At 41.1% G+C, this 27,656-nt stretch overlaps 1 protein-coding gene across 1 annotated transcript in view; it reads right to left on the bottom strand.

The window, feature by feature from the left end:
- The window catches only part of SRBD1 (S1 RNA binding domain 1), a 218,826-nt gene that overhangs the window by 22,200 nt on the left and 168,970 nt on the right, over positions 1 to 27,656 (bottom strand). The window contains exons 17-18 of the mRNA XM_020800533.3: positions 4,840 to 4,946; positions 1,656 to 1,832 (exon numbers count right to left, since the gene is read on the bottom strand). Coding sequence (XP_020656192.3) covers positions 1,656 to 1,832; positions 4,840 to 4,946 — 284 coding nt within the window. The remainder of the gene's footprint in view (positions 1 to 1,655; positions 1,833 to 4,839; positions 4,947 to 27,656) is intronic.

The raw sequence follows: 27,656 nt of genomic DNA, 5'->3' as shown, positions 1-27,656 counted from the left end.
AACAAGACTAAAAGAGAAAGATGCTGTATAGGAAGACCAGTTACTGTAAATGGCAATGTGCAACAACACACATACTTTCCCTTACATGTCAGTCTGCATTTTGACCACATCTTATTTATAACTATATGGATAGACTGTTTAAATTTATTTATGGTCTTTATTATATTTTTATACTGTCTTCTCTTGAGGAAGCTTGATTGAGTGATTGGTCGAAATTACCAGGATGCAGCTCCTTCTTAGGTGGCTTATGTTAAAATACATTAAACAGACATACACACAATTAATAATACCAATATATCACAAGTCATCAAAGACTTCCCACAGAACAGTTGGGGGTAGATGTCTCCAGGGAGAGAAAGGCAGGAGCAGGGTGTGGGAATCCAACTGGAATTAATCTGTTCTTGCCTGCCTCCTTTCTTCTCCTCCTTTTATTTCCTTACATCAAGATACATCAACTAGAGCAAGGTCATACAATAAGGTTCCCTAATAAGAGCTAGGATATGAATATTAGCCTTCTTACTGCTTGTCTTATGTGGTACCTATGAATAAGCAGCACTATTGTACCTCACTAGATAAGACCCCCTGGAAAAGACCTTGATGTTAGGAAAGTATGAGGGCAAGAGGAGAAGGGGACGACACAGGATGAGATGGTTGGACAGTGTCATCGAAGCGACCAACATGAATTTGACCCAACTCCGAGAAGCAGTGGAAGATAGGAGGGCTGGTGTGCTCTCATCCATGGGGTCACGAAAAGTCAGACATAACTAAACGACTAAACAACAACAATTGTACCTCAGGAAAAACAAAAGCGCATGGCACTTTCAAGACACTTACATTTCAGTGTGAGTTTTTGTGGATCAAATCTACTTCTTCAGGCAATAGAGTAAGGATATCGGACTGGTACATCGATTCATTGCCCCAGGACCATGTGGGGATACACTCATCAGACTTGCAAGTCAACTCTACCCTTGCAGGACCCATTGTGGGCCACATGGCTGCTAATTTGGTGTTTGTTTTTTTTAACAGAGGACCTGAAATTCCCATTGAGTTTAAATAACGACATATTTTTTTACCAAATCAAAGTACACCCCTTCTTTTACTGGAGAATCATACTTTGTTGAAGTATCTAGGAGTATGATTCTGCTTGTTTGGCATCCAATTTAGTGGGTGGGAATGTCCAGGGAAGATAAAAATAAGGGTGGGTAGACATGTATGGCTATGGCCATATGCTGTCTTCCTCCACTCTAACTCCTACAGCATACAGACACTGTGAATTTCTAACAGTAGAGCAAGTAAGGGATTCTCTAGATCTCCAAGTGCCTTGGACAACTCCCAGCAGCTCCAGCCAACTTTATGGCTAGTGCTAAGGGACTGTGTTCATTGTAGTCTAAGAATATCTAGAGGTCACATGTTCTCTACTCTTGCACTAGATTATAAAAAGAGCACCAACATTTTGCAACCTATTTTCAAAAGGTATCTCCCACTTTGGAGACAGAGCCTCAAGGCAGGGGGGAACTGTTGGTTGGGTTTATTTCTTTGGACCTCTGCGTTCCAAAGGGAAAATAAGTGAACCTGAACCTTCATTTGAATGTCACCTAAACAAAAAGGGAAGAAAGAACCAACCCCATAATCTGTACTCCACACACCATCTTTACCTGCAAAACGCTTTGATATATTCCTGGTTAATTCTTATAAATCCAGCACACTGTTGATAAGATTTTGGACCCAGTCCTTTGACATCTTTGAGCTGTTCCCGATTAATAAATGGCCCATTCTTCTCTCGCCATTCAATTACATTTTTAGCTCTGTTGGCATTCAGTCCTGCAATATGTCTAAGAAACATAAAGGGGAGGAGAGGCCCCCGAAAAACAAAGATAACAAATTACATACAACACAATTACGTAAGCAATAACTAATGCAAATCTAAATGGATAGTTTGTTCTGAAGCAGGTTTGGGCAACTGCTAACTAAGGCTGGACACAGGGATCACACAAACCATCTCTTGGAGCAGCTTCACTCGCTGTTGATCCATGCCCAGGCACAAATCAAAGTGATTCTAGCCTATAAAGCCCTTAGCACCTTGGGACAAAGCTACCTCAAGGACCACATCTCCTGTAATGAGCCTGCTCGAATGTTAAGATCATCAAGGGAGGCCTTTTTCTCGATCTCGTCACCTTCAGAGGTGCATTTCGTGGGTGCATGGGGGAGAGCTTTCTCTGTTCCTGTTGCTCCCAGACTCTAGAACTCCCTCCCACAGGAGAACAGATTGACACCATCTTTACTGCAAGCAGGCAAAGACCTTTCTTTTTAGGCAAGCCTTCCCTGAGCAAATGGATGCCAAGTGGGGTTTTTAAAAATGGATTATAATACCTTACTGTATTGAATGTATTTTGGTGTTGCTTATGGTTTTTTTGTTTTGTTTGTATGCTGAACTCGTGTCTGGACCTGATAATGGACTGGATGAGGGTTAATAAATTGAAACTCAATCCAGACAAGACAGAAGTGCTGTTAGTGGGCTTCGCCGGACAGGTTGGAGGGCCATTTCCCTGCTCTGAATGGGGTTACACTCCCCCTAGGGGACAGGGTCCACAGCCTGGGAGTGCTCCTGGACCCCAGTCTAACTCTGGAAGCCCAGGTGGACTCGGTGGCCAGGGCAGCCTTCCTTCAGCTGCGGAAATTGTACCAGCTACAGCCCTACATGGGCAAGCGGACTCTCATGACAGTTACACATGCACTGGTAACATCCTGCATAGATTATTGCAATGCATTCTATGTGGGGCTGCCTTTGAAGACGGTCCGGCGACTGCAACTGGTCCAGAATCGAACTGCACGGCTGGTGAGTGGTGGAGTCGCTAGAGAACACATCAAGCCGATTCTGTTTAAGTTACATTGGTTACCAGTTGCTGCCCAATTCAAAGTGCTTGTCTTGACATATAAAGCCCTAAACGGCTTGGACCCTGGATATCTGAAGGACCGCCTCCTTCCATATGAGCCTACCCGGCAGTTAAGATCTAGCCAGGGGGCCGTTTTGAAAGAGCCGTCCTTTAAGGAGATAAGAGGGAGGGCTTGTAGACAAAGGGCCTTTTTGGCAGCTGCCCCCAGACTATGGAATGCTCTCTCGACTGAAATTCGTCTGGCGCCGACACTGATGACATTTTGGCGCCAGGTCAAAACCTTCCTGTTCCAGAAGGCTTTTAATTGAAATAACATCAACTGCGGGTCCTGATGCCAATTTTAATTGTATTTTAATCATTTTATCTTTTTATTGTATTTTAATTGAATTTTAATTGTTGTAAGCCGCCCAGAGACCTTTGGGTAGAGTGGGCAGCATATAAGTTAAACAAACAAACAAACAAACAAACAAACAAATAAAATGTATGTATGTATGTATGCATGCATGTATTATGCACAGTGGAACCTCGACTTACGAACATCCCTACTTGCGAACAATTCGAGTTACGAACGGCGCCGGTCATAAATGTTGCTTCAACTTGCGAACAGAGCCTTGACTTACAAACCAAAAAAGAAAAAAAAAACCTTTCCTGCCCTTTTTTGACCCAAGTTCATCTTTAGTAAAATGAAGAAGAAAATAAAAAAATTGCCCCCTAGTGGTAGAGTATGGATTAACCGGCTTTGCATTACTTCCTATGGGAACTAATGCCTCTATCTATGAACAGCGCCTCGACATAAAAACGAAAAACAGCAGGTACGGATTAAATGATTTTCAATGCATTCCTATGGAAAATTTTGCCTCGACTTACAAACTTTTCGATGTACGAACGCTGTTCCAATATGGATTAAGTTCATAAGCCGAGGTACCACTGTATGTATGTATGTATGTATGTATGTATGTATGTATGTATGTATGTATGTATGTATGTATGTATGTATGTATGTATGCATGCATGCATGCATGCATGCATGCATGCATGCATGCATTTGATTTTTATACCACCCATCTGGCAGCCAAGGCCACTCTGGGCTGTTTACAAAAAAGGAAACAGACATTGATCATTGATCATTCATTGATCTTTTTACTATTGTATACTCATTGTCACTAACTTAAATACCATTTTTCTTTGTTGTAAGCTGCTTTGTGTCCTTTTAAGAAGACAGGTTACAAATATATTAAGTAAACAAACAAACCTTTGTGGGCTCAGGGTACAAGTTCCACCCTCTAGAAACATTTGAGGTCTAACCTTTGGATTTACTGAAAGCAGCAAAAATGTGTATCTTGTTTCTCAGACTTCCCAGAACTGCTATTAGCCTTGTAAATAAGACACACATACCATAGAACAAGGGTCCCCAAAACTCAGTCCCCATATGTTCTTGGACTAAAACTTCCAGCAAACTTCACCATTAGGTGTGCTGGCCAAGATTTCTGGGAGTTGGAGCCCAAGAACATCTGGGGACACAAGGTCGGGGAATAACTACCATAGAAAATATGCTATAGAAACTACAGTGCCTTTTTTGATCAAGCTAACAGTGCTTCTAGGAAAGTATGGCTTGTTGGAAATAGCATGCACATCTCATTTTGACACTGCCACCTTGCTGTAGATCTTAGCTGCACTCATCATAGTAGGTATGATTGTGTCTTGATTTTTCAAACAACAATATCCTTTTGTACTTTTGGATCTACAGACAGTCCTTTCATTCACAACACAGATATGCTCACCATAGGGATTTTTCTCCTCTGAGAAGGACTCCTTGTGCAAGTGCAATTTTCCTCCATGAACAGAATTTAAAATGAGGATCCATGCCACTGGTAGGTCTGAACACATAAATCCATATGACCAAAATGCATGTACCAACTAAAACAGGGAATTCTTCAAAGCTCACCTTAATAATATTTCTGAGCAGATATTGATATCAACTCCAACAAAGCTGACACACTCTTCCACCACACTGTCCAGGGTAGCTTTGAGCAGGGTCTGAGATACATCATGCTGCCAGTAGGAGGTAAGGGAGAAGAGAAAAAAACTCAAGTACTGAGTAACGTAAAATTACTGAAATACGGAAACCATACAGAAATGCGAATTCCAGAGAATGACAGGTTACCTACCTGTAATTGTAGTTCTTCGAGTGGACCTCTGTGATTCACACTATGGGTAATCTGCGCATGTGCGAAGCCTCGTCGGAATATTCTAGAGCTTTGGCGGTAGCAAAGGAAAATACATTAGCATAGGCCCCTCCCCCCTGGTTTATGTACCTTGGAGCCAAGGCTCTCCCTTCAGTTAGGTCAACTGCTATATAAAGAAAAAGGTGTGACAGTGGGGAGGCCGGGTTGGGATGTGTGAATCACAGAGGTTCACTCAAAGAACTACAATTACAGGTAGATAACCTGTCATTCTTCTTCGAGGCCTCTGTGAATCACACTATGGGTGACTATAAAGCTACCATACCCGTGGTGGAAAGTGGACATCTGTGGTAGAGGTGTGATAGCCCCTGCCGGACCATGAACAGCGACTGGCCGATAGTGTTTGGCGGGCTTCTCCATTAGGTACCGATTGGGGCAAACAGGATCCTGATGATGGTGCTGAGCGTGATCTCTTTTCCTGTGAGAAGGCAAGTAGATGCTCATATAGGCTTGATGCCTTTGTTGATGTGCCGGAGGCTGAGGTGGTAGGCCTAAAGGGGCAGAGTAAGGCACAGTTTCTGGTTGCGTTTAGTGCCATGGATATCTGATGAGGCAATTTGTGAAGACTCACTCGGAGAGCCCGAGGATTGTTGCGGGCTATCAGGGGAAGTTGTGAGTCGATCAACACGCTGTTCCCATTTGGAAGACTGCAATGGTGAGGTTGATGAGGTGGAAGTGTCTCCTCATCTGAAAAAGAACCAATGTAGATGAGGTTTCTAGATCCGGTGATTGTGGAGTCGGGGAAACAGTTTTGGGAGCCTTCAATTTCAAAGACTTAGCCTTCTTTGGAGGTGATGGTTCCAATGCTGATGTTTTCTCTTAGAGGCTGTTTTCGATGCTGAGGGTTTCAACGTCGAATGTTTGGCTTTGTGCACTCGCGTGACTGTCGATATCAAGTGCAGAGGAGGTTATTGATTGGAACAAGATGGAGTAGCTGACAGGCACTGTTTTGTCGCTTCATAAACAGCTTCATCCATGGCTTTAGGGATTGCTCCGAGAGCCGAAGCTTGACTCCACATTTAACGTTCTTGCAGTGAGGGGATGAGGAAGTTTGATGGCCTCACCAAGGCAAAAAAAAGCATTTAGATCTCGTTATTGCAGGCTACGCCACTTTTAAATGGGCCTGAAAAGGTTGTGAACCAAGAACCGGTTTTAAAAAGAAAGCAACGGAAAGGTGGGGGGGGCACTTTGGCCCTAAGGCCGGAGCGTATCTTGTTTTGAAAATTATAAGGATAATAATAATAAATAAAGTTCAATAACTTTCCTGCTTTCCTTTTCAGATTTCTCACAGAAGCAACGATCAAGGCTCTCAACGTGGTGGTTGAAAGAAACTGAAGGGAGAGCCTTGGCACGAAGGTACATATACTGAGGGGATAGGTCTATACTCATGTATTTTCCTTTGCTACCGCAGAAGCTCTAGAATATTCTGATGAGGCTCTGTGCATGCGTGGATTACCAGTAGCGTGATTCACAAAGGCCACAAAGAATGGCAATTTAAAAATATTTACTTTTATCTTATGAACATATGAAAGAGCCCAAGAGATAAATATCTGACGCATTGCTAGTTATCATAATGTAGCACACCTGAACCTACCTTCGAACAGATTGTTTTCTGACATGCAAAGCAGACTGCCTATCATGATTCCCTTTAAAACAGAAGCCTAGTACCAAGAAAGTGCTGGTTTATATTATGCACGAAAACAACAACTGTAGAAATCATTAAAAGGAAAGTTGCCTTGTGGTGCAGTGGTTAAACCACTGTACTGCAGCCAAAACTGTGCTCACGACTTGGGGTTCAATCCCAGGTAGCCGGCTCAAGGTTGACTCAGCCTTCGATCCTTCCGAGGTTGGTAAGATAAATACCCAGCTCGCTGGGGGCAGGGGCAATGTGTAGCCTGCATAACTAATTTTTAAACTTTCCCAAGAGTGCTTGAAGTGTGTATATAAGTGTAGCGTTCGGCCCTGCCCTCACCTGTCCGTCGCAGCTGAGCAGTGGAAAAGCAGCCAATGAGGGAACAGAAGGTGGTGCTAAAAGGGGAGGGGCTGGGATACAGTATAAAGGTGTGTGTATGATGTATGTGGGAGATTCGTGAGTCTGTGGGCCTGTGAGCCAGAAAGTGAGTGAGAGTCGGGTTCTGTATGTTAGTGAGTGAGAAAAATTGATTATCAACTTGTGATTTACTTATTATATATTACTGATCAAATAAACAAGTTTCAAAGTTACACTTGTCTCACTGAATAATTAGTATTGAAACTGAAATATTGGTGGCAGCAACTGTATAGAAGAGTGAGCACCTCTTGAAGGCCTGAGATAATAGAGGCTTCAGTGCGCTCGCTACAATAAGCAGCATGCTTTGCTTTTTTTTTTTTTTGCAATACAGTACTCTGTTTTTGCTTGTGTGTTTCCTCCAGTCCTCTCATTAGAGAGTACTACTGCAGCAAAATACTCAAGATTACTCATTACAAAAGCTACCAATGAATCAGATGCAGCACTCCTATTTAGCTAACAGCTATTTGTGTTCTGAAAGAGCAGGATGTGGAAATAAACAAAGCCTAATATGATCCACCAGCTGCAGCAACTATTTGGGCACAGGAATGGATTCTGCTCTGCCAATCCATCACCAAGTTAGTGCAACTTCAGCTTCCTCAAAAAGGCTGCACACACACAGTTCTCCATACTACTTAGTGCACACAGTCTATATTTGGTAGTAATTCTGTCTTTTCAACAATCCATTAATTTTAAATAACTTCACTTGTTATTAAAAAAGCAAAATAGAAGTGCTTCTTTGCAATACTGAAAGAAGCATGTACCAGTCAGTAAATAACATTTAATTTGCAAAAGCTGCCTGTCATATTTTTTAAAAACCCACCTCAATTATTTGTTTTAATTAATTAATTAAAGCAACACAGAAAAACAAAATAGTCTCGAAAACAGAGATGTTTCTATAACTCACATCTTAAAATTTACTATCTCAGATTAAAGCCCCCAGTACTTTTAATCAATCAATCAATCGATCGATTGATCGATTGATTGATTGATCAAAGGTGACTTTCAAAACACCTTTCCCAGCAAGATGCATTAGGTTTATGTAGAAGTAATTTCAAACAGATCAGCAGATGAATGGGTAATAACTATTAGCTACTTACTATCTATAGTGCATTGCTTTAGGGAGGGCAAGGCTAGCATGCCCCCGCATATGTTTTGCTAATGATTTAATAGAAGGCCTGAATGAAAGTGAAATATTAATGCATTTCATACATAACAATGGCTTTTAGTTCCTCTTCCCAGATCAAACCATTGCTCTCCCTGAAAACTCAGGCCAAGAATAAGATCAGACAATCAAAAGCATTAATCCACACAGAAATACAAAAGTTTAAACACAGATTTTAAAAAAGAGACCCAAACTGCATAAATGATTTATTTTAGAAGCCAACCTAGAGTTGGTTCAACCACTTAAGATGACCAATGAGCACTAGTGGACAGAGGCCCAGCCCTGCCTCCTAAACCATCTCGCTACTATTGTACCTCTATCAGAGGACAGAGCTCTACATACTACATAGTCTCCCACTGTACTCTAAATAAGCCTACTGACTACTTCAAGTGCAGTGGAAACCACTGTCTTAACATGAGTGCTGGAGTAACACTAAAATGGCATTGTTATAACCTCTCTTTCTACACCTTAGACCAGGGGTCCCCAACCCCCGGTCTGTGGCCTTGGCCAGACCAGGCTGCAGAGAAAGATCTCCTGCCCCCCACGCACTCCCCCTGCACGACCACCCCCACAACCCCTTTGCGCATGTGTGCAAGTGTGTGCCCCATGCCTCTGTGCATGCGCACAAGTGTGTATGCCTGCTGCGCGAGTGCCCCACCCCTTTGCGCATGCATGCAAGTGTGGGGGTGCCCACCGTGCACGGACCTACATTCCCCCCAAACTGGTCTGCAGTGTCAAAAAGGTTGGGGGCCACTGCCTTAGACAACCAAATCTCTTGGACAGGTCCTGTTCTCCTTTTTCAAAATGGGATATAATCTTTGAAAATTAAAAAAAAAAAATTAAAACCTTATCTCTCCAAGTGTATAGACCTTCTCCCTTTTGCTTTCTGGAATCTACACTTCCATCCTGCTTTTTGTCTTCTTAATACAATTAATATGACAGCATCTTCATGATAAAGAAAGGAGGTTAAAGGCCTCTCTGATATGACATTCTGTAAATGGAAGAGCCAAACAGTTGCTTCTGGGAAAGCCCACCAGCAAGAAATGTGAGTGAATTAATGCAAAAGTAAGCAAGTAAAGCTACAATCCCATACACCCTCCAGGGGAAAACTCCGACCTGTTGGTTCAGGTATGTGGATGACACCTGAGTGAAGATCAAAATTCAGGAAGTACAGGCCTTCACAGACCAGATAAACACAGTGGACCCAAATATCAAGTTCACCAGGGAAGACACCAAAGACAACCAGTTGGCTTTCCTGGTCTGTGCAGTCATCATAGGATCTAATGGCAGTTTAAGAATAGAAAGCTACAGAAAACCTACACACACTGATCAATACCTGCTGTTTGACTCTCATCACCCATTGCAACACAAACTAGGGGGTCATCAGGACGCTAAACCACAGACAAGAAACATGCCCACATCCACAGAAGCCAAGAAGAAGTAAGATGGACATCTGAAGACAGCCCTGAAGGCCTGTGGATATCCAAAATGGGCCTTTAACAAGGCACCGTTTTGACCCAGGAGGACAATAGAATAGTATGAGACCCAGAGATGATGGAAGAACCTGGTCATTTGTTACATGGCAGGTGTGTCGGAAAAGCTCAAAAGAATTTTTGGTAAACAGCACATACCCGTGCACTTCAAACCCACACAAACACATTAAGGCAGCAACTCGTCCATCCAAAAGACCGGATCCCCAAAACACAACAGGAGCAATATAGTATATGTGGTCCAACGCAAAGAAGAGTGTTCAGAACTCTACAATGGAGAAACCAAACAGACACTAAAAAGGAGAATAGCCCAGCACAGGAGGGGCAATGGCTGAGGACCACAATCAGCAGTGTTCCTTTATTTGAATGACAAAGGACACTCATTTGATGACCAAGATGTAATCATTTTGGACCTAGAAGATAAGTGGTTTGAGAGAAGGGTCAGGGAGGCCATACATGTGCATACAGAAAATCCCTCACTCAACAGGGGTGGAGGCCTTAGAAGCAATATGTCTCCTGCTTATCATGCTGCCTTTTCATCCATTCCCAGAAAGATCAGGACCACATCCATCAGAAAGACCACTGTTAACGACTGTTAATGACCGATGACAATGGGTGGAGAAGGACTGCAGAGGAGGGATTTTTACTCACCCACCCCATCCATTGTCCATCTAAGGAACCTATTCAGACCAGGGGGAAGTGAAACCAACAGCGGAGGATATATCAGGGATCTCCTACCAACTCTCCTTAGACTGATGAAGCTGCTTGGATGAGTAGCGAAGCATTTCAACCCAAGAAGAAGTCCAGTTGACATGACCCAGCTTCCAGATAACCTCACCTGGAGGATTGAGAATATTCACAGATAAATCCCACACAAACCTATGTAAAAATAAGCCCCATTCAATATGTAGCCCCAATGGCTATTAACATGTGAAACTGAAAATCGTTCATTTCTGGAAAGTGGATGGGGACTTCATCTACTGTTTCAGTACTGTCCATTGCTTTTGTTTGCTCATATTTTTAATATCTATGCTTTTCAAGAGCGGACAGTTCTAAATCTACCTTACTCTTCTTTTTCTGTACTGAGTGCATGCACTTAAAGCTGCAAGAATGTGAATTTTATGGCACCAACCCATCAGAGCGAAGAGGCCTGAATGCTTTGTAAATGCAGGAGCTAATTCAATCACCATGTTGGCTTAGCTCAGAGGCTCTTACAAGTCACTCATTTAAATCTGGGTTGATCTGCAGCGGTTTTGTGATGCATCTGCTTGGGACATCATGCTGGCTCAGAGCCAAGTTCCCAGATTATTTTACCCCATAGTTTGTTTTATCTTCTAAGTCACTGAGCCCTTTTAAAGTTATTTTAACAATATATAATATACTACCAGTAAAAGTCTCCATTGGCTCATATTTGTAATTCATTAAGTTGTGGTTGATATCAGATCAGATCCCTAAGCTGCCTTTTCCAAGTAGACTCCATTCCTTTATCATGGTTTACTAAACCTAAGTATATAAAGACCATAAGAAATGGCAAAAGGATGAGATGCATGTGATAAGCTAGGAAAACATAGCTTACACTAATACCAAATGCCATAAAAGTTTCGACTGAAGATGATGTTGGTAATGTGTCATAATCCTCATTTGTGTATTCAGCTATATAAACTGAAGGTCACACATTGAACCTCAGACATTAAGAACCTGTATAAATACCTCTGGACACCAAGAATCTGCTACCTATCTTAACAGCCTTGTGCTGCAATGGTTAAACTGCAGTACTTCAGCCAAGACTCTGCTCATTTCAGTCCTGGGCTCAGGTAACCAGCTCAAGGTTGACTCAGCCTTCCATCCTTCCAAGGCTGGTATCTTGGGTACACAACTTGTGGGGGGTGGGGGACTGTGTAGCTTGCATCACTGAATTGTAAACCACCCAAAAATTGCTTTAAGTGCTATGGGGTGTTATATAAGCAGCACTTTTTTTAAAAAAACTGTGGCAGCCAAATTAAATGAGGGAAGAGCTGTGTTCAAATATCCACATAGCTACAGAGCATACCGCATGTCCATTATGAATCACTACTAAGTCATTACTGTATTTGTAATTCCAGATTACCCCATGGGTACTGTTGTAAATAAAAGGAAAGACAATGTTTATGTACCTTGATCTCTGGAATAATTCTCTGTTAATTCATTCATCATTTATCTGCTGCAGGCTTCATCTTGTTTTTCTATTTTGTTTTTTTAAGTCATTCTTTTATTGCTTTATTTTGAAGCACTGATTATTTTGTATTAAATAGGTAATTCAAATATATATCAACTAGAATCCTGAGGGTGTGAATTAAATGGATAAGTCACTGTGGCAAATTGCTGTTAACTCACAAGTAACTACACACATTACAAGGTGCATGTTCAAGTATGCAACAACTGCATATCAGAAAGTGTGTCACTGGGTAGCAGAAAATTGGTGTGATAAGGCACACAATTTAAGTTATAAAGGCATAAATCATCAAGAGAATTCTTGCCATTAAATGCTGTGCATAAATAGGTAAATAATAATCATATGTAATACTGCTGACCATCAGAGTCCAAACGAATCTGCCCCAACCTGGTTTCTTCCAGATTTCCTAGGCTACACTCTTATCACATTTAAGCATTGACTTGCTTGTTGTGAATGAAGCAAAGTGGACTGGAACAGGACGCTTTCAATTAGAGAATTACAAAGTGTTTTTAACTTTGAAAAAATAAACTTAGAAGAAATTGTATAGCTCTTAACAGTGAGATGAGACAGAGCACAATCAGGTAGGAGCTATACAGTGGGGTCTTGACTTAAGAATGGCTCGAGTTAAGAACATTTTGACTTAAGAACCACTCTCATAGGAAAATATTGACTTGACTTACATACTTAGATTTGAGTTAAGAACTAAAAAAAACCCATGTGGGAGGCAGGGAAAGTGCAAAATGTGAACTTTCGGTTAACTGTTGGCCAGTGAAAAGGGTGCCTGTCTGCTTCCTCACTCCTCCCAGCGTTTAGAGAGTGGATTGGGAGACAGTCTTCGGACTGCCTGGTACTGTACTGCCTGGACTGTATTTTCCCTGCCTTCCGTGAACCTTTCTTGACCTAAGAAAAAAAGAAACAAAATATCCCCCTCTAGTGGTCGAAGGCGGAATTGCAGCTTCCCATTAGTTTCTATGGACGGAAAAGAGCAGATACGGATCAAATGGTTCTCAATGCATTCCTATGGGAAATGCAGATTTGACCTGAGAACTTTTTGACTTGAGAACCGCCTTCCAATACGGATTAAGTTCTCAAGTCAAGACCCCACTGTAATTGAGACTATGGCCATTTCAAACTTCATGGAAAGACTATCACCATGACTGCCATTCAAATCTATATTTCAAGTACACGTGCTAAATAAAAGAAATTGAAAGTTTTTGTGCTGGTGTGCCAGATAAAACTTATCACAGACTAAAACAGGATGTACTGAGAATCCTGAGTGAAAAAGACAGCAAAAGCAGGAAATAAAGGAGAACCAAACACTATTTGTGAACTTGGCCTTTGAGTTAGAAACAAAGCAGGTGAGCAACTTGCAGAAATGTTGTGAAACCAACTACAGTATATGTTTATTGCAAATGTATGTTTCAGCCAACCAAGCAGGTAATAGTATATGTGGACATCAATGGATGGTGACCACACGTACAATCATCTAGCAGATGGTGTATTTGGAAGCAGAAGACAAGGCAGCTTTATCTCCTCTGCAAAAACAAGGCCAGGAGTGAACTGTGGTACAGACCATGAACCGTATCAAACATTAAAATAAAAACAAAGACAAATAGCAAAAAATAATGCCAAAATATGATTTATATAACATTTGTAAAGAGTTAAAAGACCATGTAAAGAACAAATTTGCATGGTTAAACTACAACTGACCACAAATCAGAAAACTGAAATAAAACCAAAGGCATTTTCAGGGAAGACTGCAAAAAGAGGACTCCTGCAGTCAAAAGAAGAGACATAACTTGTTGGATGACTGGGGAAATGTTTTAAATTGTTAACAACAAATGAAAAGCAAAAGTGAAAGGTGAGAGAATGGGCTCAGGACCCTAAATACAACTTTTCAGCAACTGGCATTAGGGAAAAAGAGAACTATTGTAACAATTGAAAGGAAACAGAAGAGGACAAAAGCAAAGATATATCGCTGGAGTCCAAAGTCAAGATCTAGTATGGCATTCCTGAGCAGGACCGATGGATGTGAAAGCTAGATAATGATGAAAGCTGATGGGTGGTGGTGGAAGGGATTGATAATTCAAAATGTGATACTGGAACAATGATTGATAGACACCATGAACTGGCAGAAAGAAAGAAAAATGGAATCCAGATCAAATCAAGCTTGATCTCCACTAGAAGCTGAAATGATTATGGCTTGGTATTTTAGTTATACCCTATTTTTTTTTGGGGGGGGAAGCACAATTATTCTACTTAGGTTTTTTTGTAAGTCAATTTGAATTTTTTTGTTTTCAAAAACAAAATGTAAAATGACAGCAACTGTTTGGAAAAAAAATGGAAGCACAGCTCAAGATAACCTATAGACTTTTTTTCGTATCTACAAAAATAAAACAGTTTGCAACATAACCCCCCCCCCCAAAAAATCTAAAACAGTAGTAAAAAAATACAGACCATTCCCATCAGCTAAAACCTACAGTCTAACTCAGTGAGTTAGGGATCTGGCTGTGGAGCCAGAGGCCAGGAGTCCCCCACTGAGCATCCCAGGAGACGAGCCAGCCTGTGTGGCCTTAGGCAAACTGCACAGTCCTAGGGTGACTCTAGAAGAAGGGAATGGTAAACCACTGATGGAAAATCCTGAAAAGGGTTGCCATAAGGCATAATTAACTCAATAACACATACTTATTAAAACAGAGTGCAATTCTATACATGTCTGCTCAGAGGTTAAGTCCCACTGAGTTCAAAAGTAGGACCAGGATCAAAACTTAAAATCAGCAAACAAATGCAGCTGTGTATTTGGTGGTAATTTCAAACGTTGTTCAAAGCAACCTCCAAAGCCGTTTTCAGCAATCCCATGTAATAAATAGGAAAGGAAGGTAGCAATGCACTGGCTATCCTTGATTTACTTTTAGACCGGGGAAGATTCTTCACAGCTACAGTGGGCATGGTAGAATGCATTTAATCATGCTACTGCCTGCCTCTTTGGTCAGAATGAGAGTGCTTTGACCAGAAAATGGGAAAAAGTTCCTTTTTTTCTGGATAGTAACTTCCCAAATCTCCTGCTTATCTGGTCGCCTGGGGGATCTTCAGAGCTACTGTTGAAAAATAAAATTTCCAAGCTGTGCATTTTTCTGTCTAGAATCAGTTGGGCTCCTAGTGCACAGCCATGAACCTCCCTAGCAGCAGCAATCATTCTGCATTAACTGGTGAAACATATACAGTGGTGCCTCGTATAACGAGCGTCCCGTTTAACGAAGAAATCGCATAGCGATGGCTTTTTTGCCATCGCTATTGCGATCGCACTACGATCTTGCCTATGGGGGAAAATTGCTTTGCGATTTTTCCCCATAGGCACCATTTTCCCCCAGCTGAGCGGTGGGAGCTTTGAAGCCCCGCCGCTCAGCTGGGGGAAAATGTCGGCAGTGGGCTGCGGCCTCAGAAGGACCCCGAAGCCACCGTCCCCTGCCGACAACTCCCTTCCAAGCTCTCAAAGTGCCCCCTCCGATATTGGAGAAAGCCCTTTGAGAGCTCGGAAGGCTCTCAGTGGCAGCGGGGGAAGGGTACGGGGGTGTCGAAGGCTTCCATGCCTTTGCCTGGAAGCCTTCCGGACACCCCCCCACCCTGTCCCCGCCGCCGGCAGCCTCCCCGTGGCGCCTCCCCCGGCCGTTCTCGGACTTCTGGAAGTCCGAGAACGGCTGGGGAAAGCGGCGCGGGGAGGCTTCAAGCATCGGGGACAGGGTGGGGGGGGATCGGGAAGGCTTGAAGCCTACCCACGCCGCTTACCCAGGCCGTTCTCGGACTTCCAGAAGTCCGAAAACGGCCTTGGTAAGCGGCGCGGGTAGGCTTCAACCCTTCCCGATCCCCCCCACCCTGTCCCCGCCGACAGCAGCCTCCCCCAGCCGTTCTCGGACTTCTGGAAGTCCGAGAACGGCCGGGGAAAGCGACACGGGGAGGCTTCAAGCGGCGGCTGCAGGGTGGGGGGGTGTCCGCACCCAGCCTCCCCCCATGGCTTGGATCCAAGCCGTGGGGGGAGGCTGGGAGGGTGGTGGGATTGGGATGCCTGAAAGGCATTCCAATCCCACCACCCTCCCCCCGCGGCTTGGATCCGAGCCGCGGCGGCTACCCCAGCCATGGCCAGACTCTAGGGAGTCCAGCCATGGCTGAGGTAGCTGCCGTGGGTCAGATCCAAGCCGCGGGGGGAGGGAGAAAACCGGATAATCCGTTCCAATTGGAACGGATTAACCGGTTTTCAATGCATTCCTATGGGAAATGGTGCTTCACATAACGATGTTTTCACATAACGTTTTTTTTCGGAACCAATTAACATCGTTATGCGAGGCACCACTGTACTGTACTACAATTTCAAAGGAAATATGTATGGTTCTGTTTGAAGATCATCAAGAGGAAGTCAAATCTAGAGGAGATTGTGGAAAATTCTAATTCCACGAAAACCCAAGATTCTGGTCTATGACTCCCAAAACACATTTAAAACAGTGTATGCTTCTGATACCACGATTTAAAGATATGGAACCACCTAGCCCCACCTGTTGCCCTCAGAAGACTCATAAATTTAGGTATAAACATGTAACCTCCTGTTGGATCTTCTTGCATTTTTCTTCCCTTTGGAATGACAACTTGACCTAAACTGGTTGAGAAGTGACTCTCATTTTTACTTATTTATTTAGATCTTTTGCAGACAGAGCTGCCAAATGCAACACCGCAGCTTCCTGAGTAAACAGTCTTAAGCAAAGGATTAAAACTGACAATGGTTTGTGCGGAACAGTTGATTAGCTAAGAAGCTCTAAGACACAGGACAGCAAACTGAGATAAAGTTAATAGTCATACGGGGAATCTAAAGTGCAGTATTCACCTCCCTCTCCAAACAAGGACAGCTAGGGTAGAAACAAACAAGCCTTTAATTCTCTATAAACGTCCAAATTTCCATGGAGGTAATCTCTTGGGACCAGATTAACTGATGGACCCAAAGACACAATCCCCATTCCCCCTTAGGAGGGCTACCATTAAGAAATTGCAGTTTCTGAATGAAAAGTGAGGACCGCACCATGGCTGAAATCCTGTTGCACAACTGCTCCAAAAGAGTAACATTTAGAGATGACTTGCCTCAAATTCAGAAATCTCCCTTATCTGGCACACATAGACAAAGCATGTGATTCTGTACACAATATATGATGTTTAGGGCAAATCAAGGCAATTTACTTCCAAAAATTATGCCTCTATCCTAGAACTGTAGCAGGATTTCAGATCAGGAAGGTGCAGAAGATGCCGGGGAGTTCCAGGGGCCCCATATGATGGGCTTGGAGTAACATTATTATTATTATTATTATTATTCAAAAATACCAGGCACAGTCAATCAAAATTATAAAAACATTATTATCAATATTATCGTTTTTGCTGTTGCTACAAATACAAGACACAGTCTTCGACTGGTATTATGTAACAGATACAAGTTTTAACCAAAAATCAGTTTTATTAGTTAAATACCGGTGCAATATGTATGATGTTCCTAATATTACCAGCTCTGAGGGTGTTATTTTAGAGAGCTGCAGCTGATTATAATCTTTTATAAAATTCCGCAGCATTGTTCCCAGTGCCCTTATTATTACTATTATTACTGTCATCTACCACAATGGTTTTCAAACTGGGATCTCCAGATGTTCTTGGACTGCAATTCCCAGAAGCCTTCACCCCTTGCTGTGCTGGCCAGGATTTCTGGGAGCTGCAGTCCAAGAACATCTGATGACCCACGTCTGAGAACCACTGCTCTGCTGCATATAACTGCCACTCCTCCTCCATATGTCATTTCCATTTCAAAAACAGCCTGAGATCTCAAAGCAAAGTTTTCCCCTGCCTTTTAAACCATGGACCCATTGTCCATCTCCTCACCCTGCCCACTCACCCAACTGTTTATTTGTCATGTAATTCTGAGGAGTGACTCGACTGTCTGTACAAACAGTCTGGTGAGCAAAGCATGAAGAGGGAAGGAACAAGGAACCTTTTGAAAGACATTGGTATGTATATATTTCTGTCTTGCAAGACGGATTATTAATTCTTCTTCTCAGCATGCCACAGCCATGCCCAACAAACGCATGAAGCTTAACACCTGCTAGAATAGCTCTAAAACTTTCATTAAGAAAGAGGCACCGACAAGTTTCGAATATTCAATAGATAACAGCTGTACCAGATGGAAAAGACATCTGCTGTATATCTAGGCACCATGGGGAAGGGGTGGAAGAGACAAAACTTGACATATTTATAGGTAATCTACAAGATCCCCCTCCCTGCCATGCTACAAAGATTATGGACAATGTCCAATTCGTGAAGCATTATTTTTGGTAATATTAGATTTCATCACAAGATAACTGCTGATAACATTTGCCAATACCCATGATAAGATAGCTCAATGATGACACAAAACAGACAAAATTTCAGCTTTAATTACATGTACAAAAGTGGCATCATTTCTGTCCATCTAATTAGACACTATGTGGCCAAGCCATAAATAAGCATCTTCATGTCAATGGTATAGTTTACCAGATTGAAGGAACTTATTTTTGGTTGTTGTGGGTTTTTCGGGCTCTTTGGCCTAAAAAAACCACAACAACCATTACATCCCGGCCGTGAAAGCCTTCGCGAATACATTGAACTTATTTTTCTTTAATGAAAGCTCCTCTTGAAAATGTCATGACTGCTCCATCTCTCTGGGGGAATGAACAATGGAAACCTTCTATTTTCATGGAACAGTATAGTATGTAAAGCAAAGTATACTTGCTTTCAAAGTGACATCATGGAGATCACAGGCTGAATGTATATACAGAAATATAATTTCGCTGAATGAGAAAAGCTAAGATTAGGAAAGCAGCTGTCACAGGCTCCTAGCCAAAAGAATAGGGACCACTGTCTTTGTACATGGGCTTCTAATTCTTTTTATTATCCATCTATTGGATTTTTAACCTTTTCAGTAGCAACTGCTCTCCAAGTAATGAACACTTTTAAACAGTTAGAATCTTATTCGTTTTTACTGCATATACAGTGATGCATGTAGTTCTTCCCTTGAAATTGGCAAGAGGCTATTCCCTACCTGCTTTCATAAGCAGATGCCTTCTACAGGACTTCGAATGGGCACACTCAAATTGCACCACAGCAAGTTGAAAATTCCATATAGTTCTCTGTTCATAGAGTATTATGCTCTGCATTGCCACAATAAGATTTTAGTGAAACAGTTTAAAATAAACTGCACTAAAAGAAAATCATCTGAATTAATTAATGAAAAATATAGCCATGAGTGGAAACTAGAGAATAGCCCAAAGTTGCAGCCCAAAGAAAAAACATAAAACAGATTCTAAACAAAAAGCTCACAGTGTGAATCTAACTAGATTATATAACTTTGGGCTGCTGCCACTTTCAAGTAAGGAAAAATGTTCTCACTGTTAATGAAAAAGCATGTCTCAAAAGAACATGGCACTCCACTTGAAGAATTTTTAATATTCTTGGAGGTTTGTCACTTCTGCACAACAATGAAAACACTGCTGCTCTTAAAACAAACAAACAAACAAACAACAAAAGAAAACTAATCAACAGTAACATTAACAGAAAGGGGTTTGTGCAAAAACAGCATTTACTATAGAAGCTTACATTTTGTCAAAATACAAGAATTAATATTCAGAACAAGTTCTTTGTGTAAAAAACACTAGCATGCTTTCTTTTGCAAAACAATGTAAAATGCTAAACATTCAGGAAACCTCATCTAATCTTGATCAGTGGAGAAAAATCCTTTGATTCCCCCCCCCCCCCCGTCTGTGAGAATAAAGTAAACAAAGATTTACATCCCTAGGTATTGAAAATGTTCCTTCTAAAATTACCACCAATTTAATAGGTAGGACCATCAGCTTTTCCATACAAGATCTTGAAGACCAGGAAAATGTATACCAATATAAACTAGGCCCAGGTTTAAGCACTGAGCTAAACTGGCAAGGAAGAATTTATTATTTATTCCTTGAAAATATTTTGACCTGCTTTTTGCCTTTAAAAGGACCCAAAGCAGCTTGCAACAATTAAAATACAATATTTAAGTTAGTAACAACGAGTATACAAATCTAAAAGGATCAATGAATACAATAGCGGAGAACATAAGCAACACCGAAATATATTCAAAGCGGTAAGGTACAACAATCCATTTTAAAAAACCCACCCAGACAACCACTCAGTGAGGAAAACCTTGACAGGGACTTCCCATTTCTGGGAGCAGCCACAGGGAAGGCCCTCTCCCATGGCCCCACCAAATGCACCTGTGAAAGTGCCAGGACCAAGAGGAAGGCCTCCTGATGATCTGAACACTCAAGCAGGCTCATAAAGGGAGATGCAGTCCTTGAGAACGCTTCGGCCCAAACCATTTCAAACTTTGTAGGTTAGAACCAGCACTTTGAATTGCTCCTGGAAACAGATCGGCAGTCAATGGAAATGGCAGTAACAAGAGGGTTGTGTGATCTCGGTGTCCGACCCCAGTTATCAATCTGGGGGCTGTGTTTTGGACCCACTAGAGTTTCCTGACACTTTCTGTAGACAGTCTGTCGGAAAGTGTGTTACAGCATTAAGGCATTAATTACTGAATTCCTGAGTGTGTTACAGTAGTGCAGTCATTAAGGCATTATTGCAAGCACTGAAATTAAAAAAGAACTGAGAAGACTAGTTAGGCCCCGGGTCTAACCCAGAAAAGTTCCTCCTGTTTTGGTTATGATACTTGGCGTCATTTGACCCAGGCCTCACCTCACAGGAGAGCAAGCCAAGGGTGCATGACTGCCATGCATTCCATGAATTTTAAAAAAATATTTCTAACATGCCATTCTTTACATTAAAATAGATTTTACCAATCTTTCCAAACAGTGAAGGGGGGGGGGGGCTCACAATCTGAAATGGCCCTGGCCTCACCTGAGCTTTTGTTTGTGCAGATGAGGCCCTGGCCATTTCAGATTGTCTGCCTGCTTGTCAATGTATTTAAACATGGCATCCCAGAATGAAGGCACGGTTTCCTAGCCCAAGTGTTTTACTACTTGCACAGGTACATAAATGAATTTTAAAGTTCCAAGGAACCCAAATTACTCCCCCTCAAACCTTCACACCAGGAAACTGATGTAATTTATATATGTTTTCACAGATACAGCCCATCACAGAAAATAATTCTAAACCAACATCCCTCCCTTGCATTGATCTCTACTGAGGAAACTGGTCCACCTGGAAACATTGCTTAGAAAATACCTCATGGGATTTTTCTGATACAGCAATCATTTTTTTAAAAAAAACCCACACATTTTTTTTAGAAGAAGCTATTAAGAATATACTGTTTTGCTGAAATCACCTGGGTTTCTAAGTGAGACTTTCGGCTCTCACATTTTAAGGTTATCACTAACAAAACAGGAAGTACCAAAGGATAAAATTAGATCATTCAAATGTCTGGTTACAACTGCACCAAATAAAATAAAAAAATAAAGTGTTACACATTGTAATTAATCATCAAAGGAATTTCTGATATTAAAATTACACTTCGACCTGTAAGCTTTATATCCAGCAGCTTGTAAACCTGGTTTATACGCCTGTCTCCCCTTGAAGTTACTGGTTACTCAAAAGAACCCCTGGACTGTCACGATTTTTGGTTTCCATGGATATTGTCTTTTGATTATTTCCATTACACATGTGCCAACATTACAAGTAAAAAGGAGATTGTGAATACACACATGCACCACAAGGCAAACGATCACTGGACAGGTGCTCTTCCTCAGATGAAATGGCAGAAACACTGTTATCCCAGCCATTTTACAGACAAACATGATGTTTGATATAGTGTTAGTCCCCTTCCAAGTAGCAATGGTAAAAAAAGGAGAAGATATTCTGCAAACCTCATACTGGGGAGTTTTCAATTTGACTGAATATGAGATTTGGAGAAGGAAATCTATTTTCCAAAAATCAGAGATAATGTCTTCTCCTATCCCCATCTAGAAGAAACTGGAGATGCTCTGCTCTCTGTAAGAACTTAGGATGATGCACTGTACATGGCCAAAGAAAAATGAACACAACAGGAGACAGACTTGCATAAAATTCACCTGTGCTAAGAGAAATCCACCATTCAGAAATAATGAGGCTAACTGAACAAAAATACATATTGCCACAGCAGGAAACTTGGAAAATTAACTTTTCAAAGTAGTTATCTGGAAGTTGAGTCATGGCAACTGGACTTCTTTCTCGCTAGGTTGAAACATTTCGCTACTCATCCAAGCATCTTCTTCAGTCTGAGAAGATTTTCTGATATATCCTCCACCTTGGCTTCACTTCCCCCTGGTCTGAATTCGGCTCATTAGATGGTCAATGGATGGAGTGGGTGAGTGAAAATCCCACCTCTACTGTCCTTCTCTACCCATTGTCATGGATCCTTAACTGTCACCTACCTATTCTTTAAAGGTCATTAACAGTGGTCTTTCTGGTTGGTGCAGTCCTAATCTTTCTGGGGATGGATGAAAGGGCAGCATGATAAATAGGAGACAGATTGTATCTAAGGCCTTCACCCCTGTTGAGTGAGGGATTTTCTATATGCACATGCAAGGCCTCTCTGACCCCTCTCTCAAAATACCTATCTTCTTGGTCCAAACTGAAAGTAGTTTCAAAGTAGTTGTTCCTTGCTATATTTGGTGAGTCCACAGATTGTCATTATGTGTTAGACTGTCATGTATTGTTTTATTTTGTATGTTTTTTCAGACATACCTTAAGACTGATAAGAGAATCATTCAGAATTCTTTATCTTTAAACTAGAATTAAGACCAGTCACCCCTTCTAATAGAGAAATATCCTCCATCACTGATCAGGAAGTTCACATGTCTGCCCCAGGACGAATTCAGAAATGAGATCATCCACAAGATATTTCCTGAACTTCTCTGGGCATCTTAGAAGCCAGCTCAGTATAGTGGTTAAAGTGCTGGACCAGGTCTCAAGACACCAGGGTTCAAATCCCCAGTCAGCCACAAAATTCGGAAAATCAACGTCTCTCAGCCTGAGTTAACTCATAGGGCGCTTGTGAGGATATGGGAGGTGGGGAGAGCCATCTGTGTTGCGTTCAGCTACTTGGAGGTGAAGTATAAATGTAATATATAGCAATAAACATACCTGGCTCCCTTTTTACAAGACATCACCTCTCTCCACAAAAACTGCAACTTAACAATCAAAACATATGAAAGGCTAATAGGATACAAAAACAAGCAACACCTTTTAATGTGGAGAATTAGAAAAAACACAGGCAACAGAAGAGAAAAAAAATACATACCTAGCATCTTCAGACAGATATCTCTGAAAGTTCAAACCAGGGCTTTTAATCTTCAGTGTCTGGTTTGGAAAAACCCCTTTCAATTAGATTCTAAGAGCACAGGCTTACCTCTCTGATGTATGATAAAAGACTTATTTCAAAACACCCTTTTGAACACTGGGGTTTTTTTTTGGGGGGGGGGAATGTGGCCCCAACCCCATTGCAAATAAGGACACTTCTTGTTCTACTTTGTACTTTGACTCATGTCTCATCCTTTCAAAGTGAAATGCTATTTATTTTTAATAGCAATATGCAACCCAGAAATATCCCCAAAGGCAAAGAAATTAATTTTTATTTCAATCAATCAAAACAGTTGCCAAACCTGAATATACCACGGTGTTTTAAATTGCTTGTCGGATTACCCATCTGTCTTGAATTTAGCAAAATAATTTTTCATTCATTTTGGGGGGAAAATGAAGAAAACAACACCAACGTTGATGTCTGCTGTAAGCACGGCCGTTATAAAATAAGCAATGAAATATTGTTCATACACATATCATCCTGAGGCATCCTGATCAGCAACTCTAGGAGTTTAAAAGAAACCAATGTCAGTGGAGAAAGCAACTTCGAAGAACCTGTACTATCTGTGACATTTCTGAAACAAGTAACCAGAGCTTAAGAACATCTGCATATTTAGATAGCTATAAAAAGGGTCAACACTGCATTAAGAGTCAGCAAACAAAAGCAACACCAAAAACACATTCAAAGCAGTAAGGTACAAGCATCCATTAAAAAGATTCCCTTGATCAACGAGCCATTTAAAGAAAAGCCTACCTGAAGAGAAAGCTCTTTGCCTGCTTATCGAAGGACAACAAAGATGGAGCCAGCCTGGCCTCCTGTGGGAGGGAGTTCCAAAGTCTGGGAGCAGCAACAGAGAAGACCCTCTCCTGTGTCCCCAATCAAGTGCACTTGTGAAGGTGGTGGGACTGAGAGAAAGGTCTCTCCTGATAATCTTAACATTTGAGCATAAAGCGAGATGTAGTCCCTTAAACCTAGATTTCCTAGGACCTCATTTGACACACTGTTCACTACACTATGCTGGTTTTTAGTTCCTCAATCAGACTGCTATAAATTCTAAGCTGTACATACACAAGTACTCCTCTGAGAATTCTATTGCAAGTTTCACACCTTTGCCTTGCCTTAGTGGACCAGATAGTATCCTTTACAGACTCAATTTATCTCAGAGATCTCTAGCTGTTCATAACTGTGAATCCAACTGCAAATCCTATACTTGGACAGCTTGTGGACCAAGAAAGGGGGATGCACTATCTGGGGAAGAAACCCTTAAGTCATCAAGCAACTATACAAGTGTAGGAGTACACTGATGGTGGGGAGCACGGATGGAGAATGTATTGAGTATTTTATGTTTTGATTTAAATTGGTTTCTTTTTAGTTTTTATGACAGTTGAATTTTCTTTTGTTTTTGTTATATTAAGTTTTCATATGATTGTGTATTATTAATACTAACATTATAAAATTTTGGTATACATTTAATATATAAATGTATAAGAATACATTAGTAGATTACAGGTAAAATCAGAACAGCTCTTTCGAAGTGGGCTGGTGCATGTTAAATAGAGTTGCTTGGGGTCAGGTGGAGGTGCAATGTTATTCATTCAATCATTCATTCTATTTGTATACCACCCAACTTAATGCAAATCACTACTCAGTACAGTTAACAACATACATAAACACAAATATATAAAATACCCCAAATTTCCAACCATATGATTAATTAAACAAAAACACTCAGGCAAAAATTAAATTAAACCTAAGATGCCAATAAGAGCAACTAGTGATGGTATAGAATCAAATCCCCTGAATTTGGGGTGATCCTCACATCTGAATGGCATATTGATGCAAGTGAAATTGTTTATTTGTTCTGTCTGCTTCTGGTTTGAATTTACAATAGAATGAAGAGGTTTAATAAGCAAGCCACTTCAGGATATCGGCAAACTGAACACTTCCTCTGCTGCTCCGTGCGGAGGAAGTGATAACATTAAACAGACAGACAAAACAATCTATATATATCTGCCTTACTATAAACAACCGGACAAGAAACTGCCTGCAGCCATATCTGTAGATTCAGCTTCAGGCAGTTTCTCACAGAATGGATTTAATTTAAACCAAATTGATTTAAATCATTATTCAAATTGATTTCAGTCATGATTTAAATTTTAAAATTGGCTATTTTTAACAACATTAATTTTTAAAAAATCAATCTTTAATTAAATCATGATTGAAATCAATTTGATTACAACAACTTACTGATTTTATCCACCCTGATTCTCAACTGTCCCTTGAGAGAAAGAAAATATTTTTTAAAGTTCTTATAACTGATGCAGTGCATCACTGGTGGTCTACTGCAGTCTATTTTTTTTTCATTTCCTCTGCCCGTCTGGCTGAAGTGTTACCTTTCCCAATACCCTGAAATGGCTCGCTTTTGATCTGTTCCTCGTGATTAGACACACTGAAAATGGATCAAACCATTATGATCCTGTCCACACCAAAAAAGTAGAATCCCCTGCTAAGTGCTCAGAAAGGTGCAGAGAGAAACGCTATGGTGATAATTTGGTTCACTCCAACTATTATAATGTGATCATCAGAAAGAGGAGTGAACCAACCCATCTCCACAGTGGACCAAACAGCAGACTAAATATCTTGGTTTCTATTATTATCAATGTTGTTGCTAGGCTTTATTGTACTCTATCTTTTATACAGAGTATTTTATTATTATACTATATGGATTGTTTTTGCATTGTGCATTTTTTCGGGTCTATCTGGCGAGAAGTAAGGCATATGAATGAATGAATGAATGAATGAATGAATGAATGAATACTGTTAGATACAGGGGGTGCACACTCTAATGAGCTGTTTCATATTTTCCCAGACCATAATTCAAACATATATAACACATTATTTCACCCTGTATTTTTGCCCAGTTGCTTCTGTTAGTACATTTGTATGAAGGAGGAAAACTATATTATTCAGGTGACTCCTAGGCTGAAATCCAGTAGTAATATGAAAAAAGGCTAATCAAATCAACTGAATTTATATAGAAGTTAACTCACCAAATCCCCAATAATTCAACAGGCCTACTCTAGTTGCAACTTACTACTAGATTATAGCCACAGAATAATAATAACTATTACTGGGATTATTTGATGAAATTAGGATGAAGAAAACCCACACATTATGGCACAGACTCCATCTGTAAGGAAGAGTAGTGGCCACATTTGAACAAACAGGGAACTCCCACGGTGTGTCTAGCAAGGATGAGATCCCTCCAAATGTTTTATTATTATTTTTTAAATGCTTGTTTTCTTTACTTGCAGGAACACTTCCCATTTCCATTTGATTGACACACGGCAGTGCAGAAAAGCCACCCAGGGTTGTGCGGGTAGAATGACCCGTGGAAGACTGAAAGTTGACCAGAGAGAACATTTGGTATAACAGCAAAGGCGTGATTTCAGTTCAAGCTTCCCGGGGATTCTCCAAACAGAGCATATAAATACACATTGTGTCATTCGCAACTGGTACCAATTTCAGCACAGCTTATTTCACACTCCAGTTGCCTCCACTTACAATTGCAGGAGGAGGAGGAGGAGGGAGTCCTTTGTGTTAAGGCTGCAAATTATTTTTTTCACTACCTTGAATATCTCTAGAAAAAAAGATGTAAGATCACAGAGGGGAAAGCACGGAAGAAAATAACAAGAGCTGTGCCAGACCACACAGCTGCTTCTCTTCTATCGACTCCTATCGAACAAGACTGTGTTCCCAACCAGATGACTCTGGGAAGCCCACAAGCAGGATGCAAGAATAACAGTACCTTCTTGCTCTGTACACCAGTGACTGGCATTCGAAAGCACATTGCTTATGGATCCTGAAGATGGTATGCTGCCAACAAAACTAGTAGCCATTCATATCCTTACCCTCTGTAGGTTAAAAATGAAATACATTGTTGCTGTCCCAATAGAATGCTGGAAATGATTTTTGGATTATAATTCCTAAAATCTAGACGTTATCTAGTGTGCCTTCATCAGGTTTGAATACATACTACAGATTCCAAAGGTGGTCCAAAGGTAGTACTGTATGTTTACTTTTCAATAATTTTCAAAATACTATTTTGGAGATTGTGATGAGAAATCTAGAGCTCTCTGCCATGGGAACCTCAGCCCCCTTATTGTCCTGTTGACAGGCAATGTTTTCTGATACAGGTAGATCTCTAACATATACT

The sequence above is a fragment of the Pogona vitticeps genome, chromosome 1 (assembly GCF_051106095.1).
Source record: "Pogona vitticeps strain Pit_001003342236 chromosome 1, PviZW2.1, whole genome shotgun sequence".
NCBI lineage: Eukaryota > Metazoa > Chordata > Lepidosauria > Squamata > Agamidae > Pogona > Pogona vitticeps.
Note: the sequence above shows the minus strand (reverse complement) of the source record. Positions and strands in the feature narration are given on the sequence as shown.